We start from the raw sequence: 13,432 nt of genomic DNA, 5'->3' as shown, positions 1-13,432 counted from the left end.
GTATAAGGTTTTAATTCTTAAAAGATGTACTTTTCATTTTAAAAGTATAACTTTATATATAATACACTTAAACACATTTTTCTTTTACAAGGGCACACCAAACGACAAGGAATCACACACTACAGAATGTCTAACCAAGTTGCCAAACCAAAGGCAACCCACTCCAAAACACGTGCCTCACATTACTTAGGAGCAGCAGAGGGAAAAACGGTACTAGAGTACAAAAGCTTGCTGTTGCTACGGTTTGTGTCAAATAGACAGGAAATTGTTGTTGACAAACAGGAAAAGCATCTTTGGGTGAGGTTGTGGGTAAGAAAATGCACCCAGTATGCTCTTTACAGACTGGGGGACTTGAAAGTGAGTGACAAGCTGAAGTTAGTGTCTTAGAAGTTGGATAATTATAATTTTTTGTTCTACCATAAGCTACCTTAAGTTTGCTACACACACTCACATTTCCTTTATCTTCTTCCTGTTATGGGTGTAGCAATCCACCACATTGGAAATCAAGTATCAGGAAACGCTGGGAGAAAACTAGAGTTGTTTTCTAGCTTGGGCGTCACTGGATCTTTCAATAGGACAATGATCCCAAAGCATACCTCAAAGAAAACCCAAGAATATTAGTGACCTGGAGGCCACTGTTCATGAGGAATTCCTCAGGACCGCTGCCAGATGCTGTTGTCTGGCTATGCATCACGTTTACAGCAGGTCAAACAGCAAAATGGTGCTGGTCATGTATTCAGAGTTTAAATAAAGGTTAAATTACTTGTGCTCACGTAAAACTTTCAATACAAACCAATACAGCCGTGGCAATGACACAACTCAACTGAAAGACCTCCTGAAGATGTGCAACCTACTATAAGGCATCCTCTGTTATAGGGAAGTTATACACGTCAGACTGATGAACCTAAATACAAAACTGCATCATGTGAAAAATCATGTCATATGGTTTACAAAAAGATCATCCACACAATAAACCTGAAGTTAGGCTTACTTGTAGCTCGGCACGAAGCCTCTTGTTCTCCTCGTCCAGCTTAGCCTCCTTCTTCTGCATGGAGGCAATCTCATTGTTTTTGCTCACACGGAAGATCTCATAGTCCTTCCGGAGACGGTCATACTCAGCAGCGTACTCCAGCTCTACTGAGCCTGTGGACTTGAAACTGGCGCCGATGCCCCGTGGGCCACGCCGGAATGAGCTGCGGAGGAGCCGGGCCTTGGGCTTCACCTCCACTGGGATCTCACATGCCTCACCGCCCCCTGCTCCATAGCCATCCTCAATCACGTCTCCAGGGCTCACCAGTGAAGAGGCCGTGCCCATTGTGGCTCCGGCTAGGACTTAGCTACCAGATCCAACCCTGGCTAAAGAAGCGCTTGCGGCCCTGTGGATGAAGACAAGTTATATTACATTTATTTAATACTAGTATTACTACTACTACTACTACTACTAACAATAATAATAATAAAATACAGTTAATTAAAGGTTAAATTAAAGGTAATAATAGTTCAAGTTCAACATACATAATTTAAAATGAACATGCTAATAACAGTTTAAATGGTAAATGGAAAATTCTGAAAATCACATAAAATTTAGAAACTGATTTGCATTTTATTGAGTGAAATAAGTATTTAATCCCCTACCAACCATTAAGAGTTCTGGCACCCACAGATATTAAAGATACCTGTCTAAACTTGCCATCTGTATAAAAGACACCTGTCCACAGAATCAATTAATCAGACTCGAACCTCTCCACCATGGGCAAGACAAAAGAGCTATCTAAGGATGTTAGGGACAAGATTGTAGACCTGCACAAGGCTGAAATAGGCTACAAAACCATGAGCAAGAAGCTGAATAAGAAGGAGACAACTGTTGCTGCAATTGTTTGAAAATGGAAGAAACACAAAATGACTATCTACTGACCTCAGTCAGGGGCTCCACGCAAGAAGTCAACTCACTGGGTATCAATAATAATGAGAAAGGTGAGAGATCAGCCTACAACTACACAGGATGTAAATGTCTGACCTCAAGGTTTTTTTTTCCCTTAACAAGGCCACCAAGTATTAGGTCTTGTTTTGCTAGGGGATTGAATACTTATTTCATTTAATGGACTGCAAATCAGTTTGTCTTTTATATAAAAAATATTTTTAGATTTTCTGGATTTTGTTTGGATGTCCTCTCTCTTACTGTTAAAATAAATCTTTAAAAAAATTATAGACTGTTTATTTCTTTGTCAGTAGGTAAACTTACAAAACCACTGAAGAATCAAATAATTATTAACTAAACTGTAAATAAAGTTTTCACTGTACATAAAAAAAAAAAAAAATCAGATTCTATGTTGTTACACCCCTTTAAAGAACCTGGCTAATATTTGCACAAAAAGTAAGGAAATTTGTGTTTGGTAGATTATTTCTTTGTTGTAACAATGCTTCTTAGCAATACATTTTATACTGCTGGAAAGCCTGTTAATTTCCCTTTTAAACATTTGTAAGAAACATGCATTTGTGGGATGAACAGCAGAGCTGAGTATGTGGGTTGCGCCCATGAAAAATGTCAAATCTTGGTATTCTGCAAAACCAAGTTGAGGCATTATTTGGAGTGAGCCCTAGTCCTCCATCTCCAAATTGAAAGCCAAGTTCCATATAACGGGGGATGTCAGAGACAGGCCGCAAAGTGGGCGTCCCAAGAGGAAATGCCCTTCACGGTCAGGCCCATTCGCGTTGGTGTCAACAACACATGCATTGGAACCTGAACATGTGATGGAATGTTATGCTCAGTGAGGAGTCCAGATTCTGCCTACGGCAAATGGATTGTAAGGTCAAAGTGTGGAAAGGACGCAGAGAACATTATGCTGATTGCTGCACCGATAGAGTAACATATTTTGGTGGAGGCAGTGCGATGGTGTTGGACTGCTTCTCCCTCACTGGAAAAACAAGGCTGGCCATCATTGGACGCAATCTCAATGCAGAGAGCGATCGAGATCCTATTCTCCAAGATGACAACGCTCGCCCCCACAGAGTGGGTTTATCAGAGATCACCTCCAGAATTTGGGAGTGGAGAGGATGGAACGGCCTGCTAGCAGTCCTGACCTCAACCACATTGAACACTTGTTGGATCAGTTTGGACCTGGTGTTCGCGCCAGAGTGACCCTAGACATTGGCTGAGTTGCAACAAATGCTGGTTGAAGAGTGAGATGCCACATGCTAGTGAGGCTCCTGTTTGTTAAATAAATAAATTGTTAAATTGCCAATATGTCTTTGTTTCTTCAAACTTCAATCACCCAGTACACCAAACGAGTCAATGGCAGAATAAGCTGTTTGAAATTGGCAGAGAAGATATGGCAAATTTTTCATGGATGTAACACACATACTCAGCTCTGCTGTTCATCCCACAAATGCATGTTATTTACAAATGTGGCACCATTTAAAAGGGAAATTAACTGGCTTTCCAACGATATAAGAATTATTGCCTAGAAGTATTGTTACAACAAAGAAATAATCTACCAAACACAAATTTCCTTACTTTTTGTGCTAAGATGATTTATTGGTAGCGAGTTCAAGATCACTCTTAAATTTCATACATTGAATAGGGAGAGACTTTTATTTAGACTTAATAATACCGAAATAGTTAATCATACATTCAGAAATGCATGAAAGTGCCATGCATTACAACATGCACTGTAAGAAAAAACAAAACCATGGATCGATTTTGTGGTATATAATAACCATAACTAATACATAAATGATACATGTTTTTTAATTTGTAGTTTATAACCTTAAAAACAGAATCCAAAACTACATCAGACATTTCCAAGACAATTCTATTTGCTTCAATATTACAAGTATTTCTTCCTTGTCCATGTATCAGCATACCATGTTTGACTAATCTGGATAGGGCCCATGCTATAGGGTAATTTCCACTGGTATTCGGCAAAACCAAGTTGCAGCATTGGAGTGAGCCCTAGTACCATCTCCAAATTGAAGCCCAAGTTGAATTTGCCATATAACGAGGGTTGTCAGAGACAGGCCACAAAGTGGGTGTCCCAAGATGATGACACCCCAAGATCGTTTCCTCACCCTGTCAGCACTTCGATATCGTAGGCCTGTATTTTTTCCTTGTCTTCGTTCTAGCTATCAATGACAGGTTAGCAAGTAATCTGAAGCAGTGACAGCATATGCTGCTACAGAAATGTATAGTTTAGCTATGGATCATCAGACCCACAGACAAGATAGAAAAGAAACGTAGGCCAAGTACGAACCTTGTAGCAAACCACAGAGAATATCAAGTTCATCTTATACACTTAGACTAACAAGATATGCAGAAAACTAGTTCCAAAGAGACCAAACCGTCTTTAATCTCCTTCTTGCCTCTGATCAAGGCTAGGTATCTTTATTAGCTCTACTCTACCTCAGTGCAGCCTTTGATACAATGGAGCACACTATTCTCTTAGAAAGGTTAGAGAACATGGTTGGAATCACAGGTTAGAGAACATGGTTGGAATCACAGGAACAGCCCTTTTGAGGTTCAAATCATATCTATCTGAACTCTACTAGTTTGTAAAGGTCTGGATAACCTTCCAGATAATGTTTGATACTTAGACACAGTCTTAATCTTCACGACTATGCTGAAACCTCATCTATTTAGTTTAGCTTTTGGTAATTCTGGTAATTCCCCTTAGATACAGGTTGCAGATTCAGGGAATTATGAACACAGGGAATTGTAGTATACTGAGATGTTGGAGCTGTCGTCCTCCCACTTGCATGCTCAGGTTTGTGGACGGTGGAGCAGATGGACGCCAGTGTTTTAGGGTGCTCCAATGGTTTTGCTACCCACTGGCTCTCTCTCCTTTTTAGTTAGGCTGTTATTGTCAGACCTGACGGAGTTGTCAGCCACACTCCGATACAGCTCAACATTATCTGCTCTCCATAAATCCATTCAGAACTTACTGTGTATCTTTATCTAGGAATAAATGCCTGTCCCCTTATCAGCCCGCTTGTATGCAGCACGTTTTTCTAATTTGAAGGTAAACCGCAAAAAATAACCTATTATTGGTTCTTCTGCAGCCGAAAGTAACAATTATAAGAAAATTCAGAAGAAAAAAAAATATATAAATCTTTACATTTTCATGGTCTCAGTGAGCATTTGTTCACCTAGGATTTAAAAGAAAATCAACAAATAAAAATAACATTTTGTGGGTTGTGTCTGTAGGATTCCATTCATAGTGAATAGCCGGGAAGTCTCAACTGCCATACTTATTATTTTATTTTTTGACACCAAAAATGTGTGCTATAGTCTTTAGATTCTGATTCTGATTTCCTCTGGTGCAGAGATCTTAACCTAACTTAAAAAAGACTGCTCATACCATACACCGTTGTGTTGAAATGTTTATCATATAATTTGGAAAATGTTCATAGCATTAAGCATAGGTGGATAAGTGATCAGACAGTTCTGTTACAAAAGAGGGTGTGTAATTGAGTGGAAAATGAACAACAACTAGCAACACTGCTTACTGACCTTAAAACTGCATAAAAAAAGAGAAAAAGATTTTTCATGTCTTCTTATGATCTTGCTTTTTCCCCCCTGTCTTGCACTAATTACTGATTATGTAAAGAAGCAAATGTAAAAAGCACTATACAAATAAATTTGACTTGACTTCTTACCCTGCTGAACAACACAGATACCCCACAGATTTTTTGTTGTTTCAGGTTGCATTCAATTCTAATCACAAATAAGTTCACAAAACACATGTTTAGGAGGGATAGAAGGAGAGAAGTAACAACCTGTGAGATCTGTTTCTAAATTCTCTTACTTCTGTATTTTACATCACGTTTCTCAATGTGCCTTCTCATAATTCACAACCATGACTGAGCACTAGCGACTTGAGTTCTGTGGACCTCATGTTGTGCATGGGCATGATCCTTCCCAAACTGAAAAAAAAAGAATTATCTTCACATCAGACTTCAAGATGGTGAAGTGAGATTTATCACGCCAAATAACACTTTCCACTTCTCCAAGTCCAGAAATGGTGTTACAGAACTTCAGTCAGCACATGTCATTGATGAGTTTATACTTGTGATACTTAGGGTGAGCCTAAACCCAATCCATTAAGTTCCTGGCTAATAGTTCTTGTGCAGATCGTGTGTTCCAGAGACCGGAATTTGGTAGTGAGAGATGAAAGTCCATACAGATATTTTGTGGTGCTGATCTTGCTCTGTCAACTTGTGAGGCCTACATCTTTCACTTCACAATAACAACACTTCCGACTAGCTGGGGCAGCTCTAACAAAACTTGTTGGAAAGGTGGCCATGTCAGGGCCATGTTGAAAGTCACTGAGCCCTTAGTACAAACCATACTACTGCCAAAACTTGTATATACCTGTTAACAATGGGGGTGGCTGAAATTAGCAGCTGCATTAGGGGCATTACTAGACCCATTTTCCTAGAACACATTATAGAGGGAAAACTCAATGTGTAAGTCACTTGTAACCTTGATTGTTTTTTTTTTAGCTAGCTACTTTTAATAGCTTTCACACTATAAGAAGAATATGCCTGTTACTTTACAAGCCTGTTGGAATAAACAACCCGTCCAATCTGAAATTAATTATTATTGTAAAGCTTTGTTACTGACAAACTGCAAGTATGATGTAGACCTACCACTTGAAACTGGCATGCAAGCTGCTTACAAATATGAAATACAGTAAACCAGATTTCATGTCACATGGTTTCTTATAGACAAAAGCCAAAGAACTGGCTTATGGTTTACAGTGTCAAGTTGCTTGTTTAATTAATTTTCTGCAATTCTACACAAATTAAAAAAACTAATTAAATAAAAAAAATAAGAAATCTTATTTATCACCTATAACTGAAATAACACACACATGCACTTGTCAATTTTAATGAAACACTTTTTCCTCGGAAGTACAGTGTCTTAAGTTTTGCCGTGGCACTACTGTTTAGATTCAATTTAAATTAGGTTTATTAGGGACTTTCCCCTCAGTTTCTTCTTAGTCTGGTCCATTAGAGAGAGATGTCTTGCCATAAGATTCCATTATAGCTATCCTAGCTAGCACTAGCTATCATTTACCAGCTAGCTACAACATTTTAGACAATTATTTAAATGAAGACTCTAAAACATCAGCTAGATAACACTAAATAAGTAGCTAGCTAGCTAAACTTCCATGACTGTTTCCTAGCTCTAGCCGTTTTCCTAACGAAGCAACTCTAAAACGAAAACTGATAACTTAGCTAGCTAGAGAATATACGAGACAAAAGTGAACTAATTTGAACGTTTTGGAGGAATGTAGCTAGCTAGTTGTATTTAGCTATAGCTTATAGTAGATAAATGTTTGCTGTTAGCTAGCTAGCTGAATCACCTAGCTATGTCAAAATCAGATCATATGCACAAATGCTGTTCTAGCTTAGCTAGCTTTTGGCTGTAGCTATGTGACTTTAGGGCTCATATAGTTGGATTTCACATCATATGAATGTTGCTGTTTATAAAACTACGCTGGCCAGTCGTTAGTGGCTTAGCACGAAGTTGGAGTTGACCGCAGCGCTTACGGCACGGACTCACTTGTACTGAGCCCTAAACCCTGAACTGACTCCCGCTACCTGCCCACTGACTCTAACTCCGTTCGTGGACAAAAATAAGTTCACCACTAAAAGCTAAACGAACTATTAAAAATAACAGGTGACACAGTTGAGTTTCAATATAGCTATAGCTATTGGTAAATACATATAAACAGCTCTTACATTTGCAAATCGGGCGGTGGAAAACAAACGGGAAAGTCTTCCACGGTTCCCCATCACCCAGGCAACCACCTCCATCTACGGTTCCCCTGGGCGGACAAACTAGTAGCTAACTTTCCCATGACGGAAAGGACCTTCGTTATGCCGCTTTCATGACTAGTGTTTTTTCAGTAAAGTCACTGCTTTCGGGGAAATGGTACCTTGGTGCCCGTTTCACCAAAATGGTCTACGTCGTGCAATATATTTGTACGTAGGATTTGCGTAAGCTTCAGTTGGGCGAACACGCCATGACAGAATTCACGGCTAAAACCCTCTGAATAGCGGGGATGGATGCCTTGAATCAGGCTGTTCACGCCCAAAGACAGTTTTTGGGACAACAGCAGCTTACTCTGCAGTGTGTGTCAGAGTCTGTTGGGCACCTGGCGCAGCAGCAGGTCGCCCAACTAGTGGGTGGCATTCAGGAGCTCATGAAGCTAGTACAAGATGTCGATGTAGTCTATGTAGTCCTGGCCAAGCTTAGGGCCCAACAGCTTTTCATGAAATTAGAGAAGTGTGCGTTTCATGTCTCAGAGATCCCGTTCTTAGGGTACATAATTAGTGAAAAGGGGTCCAGGCAGGCCTTCGTCTGGTTCTGTAAAGGAGGTCCTGCATTTTCTTGGGTTCGCTAACTTTTATAGACGATTTATGCAAGATTTTAGCAGTTTGGAGAAACGAAAACCACAAGCCTAGCTTGGGATACAGAGAATTAACGAAGAAACATAAACCGCAAGCCCAGCTTGGGATAACGACAGGGAGAACTCAAAACAGCCACAAGCCGAGCTAGATCCACTGGAGAGCATGAACTGTATGCAACGTCATGGGACTTTCATGCATCTCTGCAAGTGTTCACCCTCCAAATTCTCAGACAAATTGCCTAGAACATTATGCCTTTACCTGACCGTAAGCTAATTATTAGCAGCTACTACTTTTAAATAAAGACATGCAATTGGAGTTTTCCCCTTTTATTCAGCAGCACAGACAAGCGATAGCATGTTGCAACCAGTAAAGTTGCTAAAGCCAAGAATAGTACATGCACAAACAAGTTTCAGTTTTATTCAGTTGTGTCATTTACTTGTGATTTGAGAAACAAGAATTCAGTGACCTTGTGACTCATGTAGTTTAAAGGTAAGCGAAAGTTTATGTATGTGTGTTCCCAAAAATGAGAACCGGTGACTGCCTGTTCATCAGATTAGGTTAGACCAATACTGTATGAGAAAACATGACAAACATTCCCTCAGCTGTTGCTTTCTAGGCTTTGTTCCAAATCCTCCATTGCACAAAATGGTTACCATTTGGACAGTCCAGTTGATGTGGCATTTAATAGCTTATTAATTATTGTACAGTGGCTTCTATAATTTTCCATAAGGTATAAAAATTCGGTGTAAAATGTTTAGTTGTAAAGGAAACATACAGTTCAGAGTGATCACAGTGGTGGTAATAGAAACCTGGTGTCTGAGGTTTTTTGTGCTTCTAAAAGCTCCCCTAGACAAAGCTGTTGGGTTTACAATAGTTTTAAAATCCTTTCATGGCTGTGGGATCCATGTAGGGTCTTTTAATGCAATTGCTACATTTACTGGCTGGTGCGCTTATCCAGAGCGACTTACTTTTGAATCATTACACAGGTAGGCGAATGTAGTGTTCAGAGTCTTGCCCAAGGACTCTTATTGGTGTAGCGTGGTCTGCTTGCCCAAACCCATAGTCTGCTACAGGAAGGCAGTGTTGTTACACACTCTACTAGTACCCTAAGGAAGCTTATGGTTTCTGTTACACCACTATTGTACTATTATAAACAAAATATGAAACAGAACATTGAAAAAATGGGTGGAACTGCCCTTTGAACCTCAATACCAATAAAAGATAATTTAATAACCATATATGATGTTGAGGTATATAAGCTATAGCCCTTTACTTTAGTCTTGAGTTTATGAGTAGCTTTTAACAGTTCTTACAAGACATGTTCTTGCCACATTTAGGTGGTGGACTGTGGCTTGTCTCTATCCAATTTCCTTCCACACAGTTGAAGCAGAGTGGTCTGGTACTTTCTTGTCAGGAAAAAGTACATGACCGGATCCAGCACTCCGCTGACACACGTGAGAGCAGAAGTTAAGCGGTTGCCGAAAGCCAGCGATCTAATTTCTGTGTCAGATAGGTGGCTGTGAGTGTGCCGTTCAATGTAAAGGAATCGTTGTATATGGTAGGGCACAAAAGCGATGAGGAAGATGACCACAGTCAGCACAATCATCCTTAATGCTTTCTGCTGGACAGAACTCCTCTCATGAAAAGCCATCTCTCTGAGCTTTTGCAGAATGAGCACATAGGACACAGTCAAGGTGGCCAGAGGGATGGAAATGGCCACCACTGTCGACACGAGGGCCTTGCGGGAAGATTTCTCCAGGTAGAGCTGATGGCACAAAGTCACATTCCTTTCGGCCATGTGGACGGTCACAGTTTGAGACGAAAAAAGCACAGGAACCATGGACACAGTGCCTATGATCCACAGGACCACGCAAGCCGCTTTGGCGTTGGTGTGTTTCCTCACGTTCTGGCACCTCAGTGGTAGGACGATGGCTAAAAGGCGATCCAGGCTGATGCAAGTCATGAAGAACATGCTACAGTAGAGGTTTAGAAAGAAGAGAAAGCCCACCAGACGACACGACGCCTCCCCGAGTGGCCAGTGACTGTCCGAAGCATGGTAGACCACACGCATGGGCAGCACCAGCACGTAGGACATGTCGGCTATTGCCAGGTTAAGCAGGAACACCTTAGACGGGGTGCATTTCTTGGCATGACAGAATACCCACAGAGCTAGGGCATTGCAAGGCACTGAAAAAATGAAGACTATGATGTAGAAGGTGGCGAAGCAAGCGTTCTCCTCATGGGACCCGGCTGAGTAGAGGCCGTTCCTCTGCTCCTCTGAATAATTCATCAGTATTTTTCAGATGTTTACTTTGAGCCTAAGAGAAAGTGAGATAAACAGAGAAGTCAGTTACTGATGTATCTTATTATTTGCGATTTAGTGTGACTGCCATTGTAAATAAAATCATGGCTGTGGTTTGGTCACAGGCACATCAAGTGTTTAGAGTACCTGGCAAAATCAGTCATCAGATTTATTTGTATTGCAAATGACACTTTTATTATAACTTGAATAAAAGCCCCCCTTAATTTAGGTACTATTTAGGTACTATTGACAGTACAGTACAGTAAATCTGTGAAAAAAACATAGAGCACCATAGAGAAATGAGTAATAACGTTATAAATATGCATATGGCAGGAAAATCCCACTGAGCACTGTTGGAAAAAAGATTTTACATACCTGTTTGTTTTTTTGTTTGTTTGTTTGTTTATTTGAGATATCTAGATCATAAGAAAGGAATAAACACATTTGTGTGTAGTTGTATTTCGTATTGAAATGAGAGTTCCGTGACGCAGCGTTTAGGCCATGCTGCTCCCCTCACGGCCAAAGTTCTCTCCTACATTTTGCCTGTTTTGGTAGCCATTTGTCATGAAATACACCCTATTTGCTAATTTACAGTGGCATGCAAAAGGTTTGGGCACAACTGACCAAAATATCTGTTACAGTAAATAGCTTAGCCAGACATTTGTGCTAAATCTTCCTGAAGGCCTTTCTAGTAGCAGTAGATCTCTCAAAAAGTATTCTTGGTCTACCAAACCTCAACTTGACCTCTGCTGTTCCTGTTTGCAACCTCTTAAGAGCAAACTGAGGAAATGGCTACAAGGAAGCACTTTGCTATCTTCTTATAGCCTTCGTCTGCATTGTAGACATCAGTTATCTTAATTTCTACAGTGTTAGGCAGCTGCCAAGGGGAGCCTATGTTGTTGATTTTTGGAGTCCTTATGTATTTATGAAGTTTTATAAATTTTTGTGTCACCTTGACTTTCCTTCTGATGACTGTGAATAAGCCATAGCCCTAACAAGGCCTGGGACTCTTTTAAAAGTGATCTGGGAGCTCAAATCTCTTGGGGCGCCCAAACCATTTCATGGTGCTCCTTTTCATTTTACGCTCAGTACATTTTTTATTTTAATTGTACTTACCCCCCCACCCCCACCAATTTTAACTTGATGTCTTTTGGAGATCAATTCATCGTCGACTCACTTAACTATTCAAAAACATACAGAGAATTTGGCCAAACCTTTGCATGACACAATACACTGAAGTTGTGTGTAAGTGACATGAAGCACTTACACAACCTCTATGTGTTTTTAATATGTGCCTTTAACAGTACTAAATAGTTAGAAGTAAATAGTAGATAGTAAAAACCAATTACCTATTTACGCAAAAGCTGCCCTTTATATGAATATGCAGCATATGCATCAGCAATATCACCTTGGGAAACTAAATATCTGTAAGCAATAGCTTACATAAAGCTATTATATGTAAAAGCAGGCAAACAAGACCATATTCTCATGAAATCTAATGCTTTATCAAGGTCAAGGGTAAAACAAACAAACACCATTAATGTTAGGAGTATACATCATACGTATTCATGTAGACGTTTACTTTTATTGCTTTATAAAGGTACTTATTTTATTGCTAAATGTTTGAATTATTAGTCTATTGTTATATAATCTAGTCAAATGCTAACTCTTAGTATAATGCTATTAAGTCTAATGTCTAAAGTCTAATGTTATAAATTCTTAGTCTGCTGCTAAAAAAGTCAAATACCTATAATGATTTTTGTTTGTTTTTGTTTTGTTTAGTTTTGTTGTAGTGTTTAAAACTCTTACATCTTAACAAACTTGGTTCTTACTTTACATTTAAGAAAGTGTGGAACATTTTGGCCCTTTAAAGCTCAAGATACATGTAAGTTGGAACCGGCAGTAATATTGCTTCTGCATTCTTGTAGTTCTCAGAATGTCTAATGGTAAAGTCTTACGTAGCTGATGCTCAAGTCAAAGAGGGTTTTCTTTTATATTCTGTTCATATGAATGTATTCAGTAATAATAAATAATAAATCAGTATTATGTCTGTCTAACTAGAATGGAAGTCATAACATATCACTCACTATGTCCCCACTGAGAGTCTGTAGTTTAAAGTAAATACCTTCTGTAAGACTGTACTTTCAGAAAACAGGAACTTACCAGCAGGTTCAGCAGTTCTCTTTCGGTGGTGAAGCTATCTCTCAGAATGATGCTGTTCAGTTTAAGCTAAGACAAGTTTTAGGCCATTTCATGTAGACTTCTACATTTAATCCACACCCTTTTTTGGTTGCTCACATCTGCTTTGTACGCGGCACTAAACACTACCTACTGTCAGACGTAGGCTTTTGGTAAATCCCCTATTGGTTTAACTCGACCAACTGACACTGTAAATCGAAACTGGTATAACTTAACCACTTAAATTAATCACTTAATTAAAAACATATGAATAACTTTGGATTTATATGTTGGATTTGTATGTCTATTTTTGAACAATTCTACATAGTGTCTTAGGTTCTTAAAACATTTATTATTTTAAGTTTTTTGTGTCTATATAGAATGCCCAGAAAATGAGAAAAAATGCCCAGATGTGGTTTTACATGCCTATGCACCTTGGCGCAGGGGCTCACACAGAAGGTCACGTGGCATAGCATGGCATATTTTTAGCAATGTAACAAAAACATTGCAACTATGTTTTGTAATTTGTCCCACGTC

General features: G+C 39.4%; 2 protein-coding genes across 5 annotated transcripts in view; both read right to left on the bottom strand.

Moving 5' to 3' along the window:
- nphp3 (nephronophthisis 3) overlaps nucleotides 1-7,830 on the bottom strand; it is a 37,380-nt gene extending 29,550 nt beyond the window's left edge. For 2 of the 4 annotated variants that reach the window (XM_072680328.1, XM_072680331.1), the window contains exons 1-2: nucleotides 7,744-7,830; nucleotides 992-1,376 (exon numbers count right to left, since the gene is read on the bottom strand). In XM_072680328.1, the coding sequence (XP_072536429.1) occupies nucleotides 992-1,315 (324 nt within the window). In that variant the 5' untranslated portion in view covers nucleotides 1,316-1,376; nucleotides 7,744-7,830. Of the gene's footprint in view, nucleotides 1-451; nucleotides 527-991; nucleotides 1,377-5,801; nucleotides 5,839-7,743 lie in introns of those variants that run through there. The other 2 variants (XM_072680329.1, XM_072680330.1) reach the window with 2 other exon arrangements.
- A 922-nt stretch (nucleotides 7,831-8,752) lies between these two features.
- LOC140555697 (uracil nucleotide/cysteinyl leukotriene receptor) lies at nucleotides 8,753-12,974 on the bottom strand. Its single transcript, XM_072678995.1, has 2 exons — nucleotides 12,881-12,974; nucleotides 8,753-10,733 (listed from the first exon to the last, which is right to left on the bottom strand). Exon 2 carries the CDS (start codon nucleotides 10,703-10,705, stop codon nucleotides 9,749-9,751), a length of 957 nt encoding a protein of 318 aa, XP_072535096.1. The 5' UTR covers nucleotides 10,706-10,733; nucleotides 12,881-12,974; the 3' UTR covers nucleotides 8,753-9,748.
- Nucleotides 12,975-13,432: the final 458 nt, after the last annotated feature.

Source organism: Salminus brasiliensis, chromosome 5 (assembly GCF_030463535.1).
Source record: "Salminus brasiliensis chromosome 5, fSalBra1.hap2, whole genome shotgun sequence".
NCBI lineage: Eukaryota > Metazoa > Chordata > Actinopteri > Characiformes > Bryconidae > Salminus > Salminus brasiliensis.
This window is presented reverse-complemented; position numbering and strand designations above follow the sequence as displayed.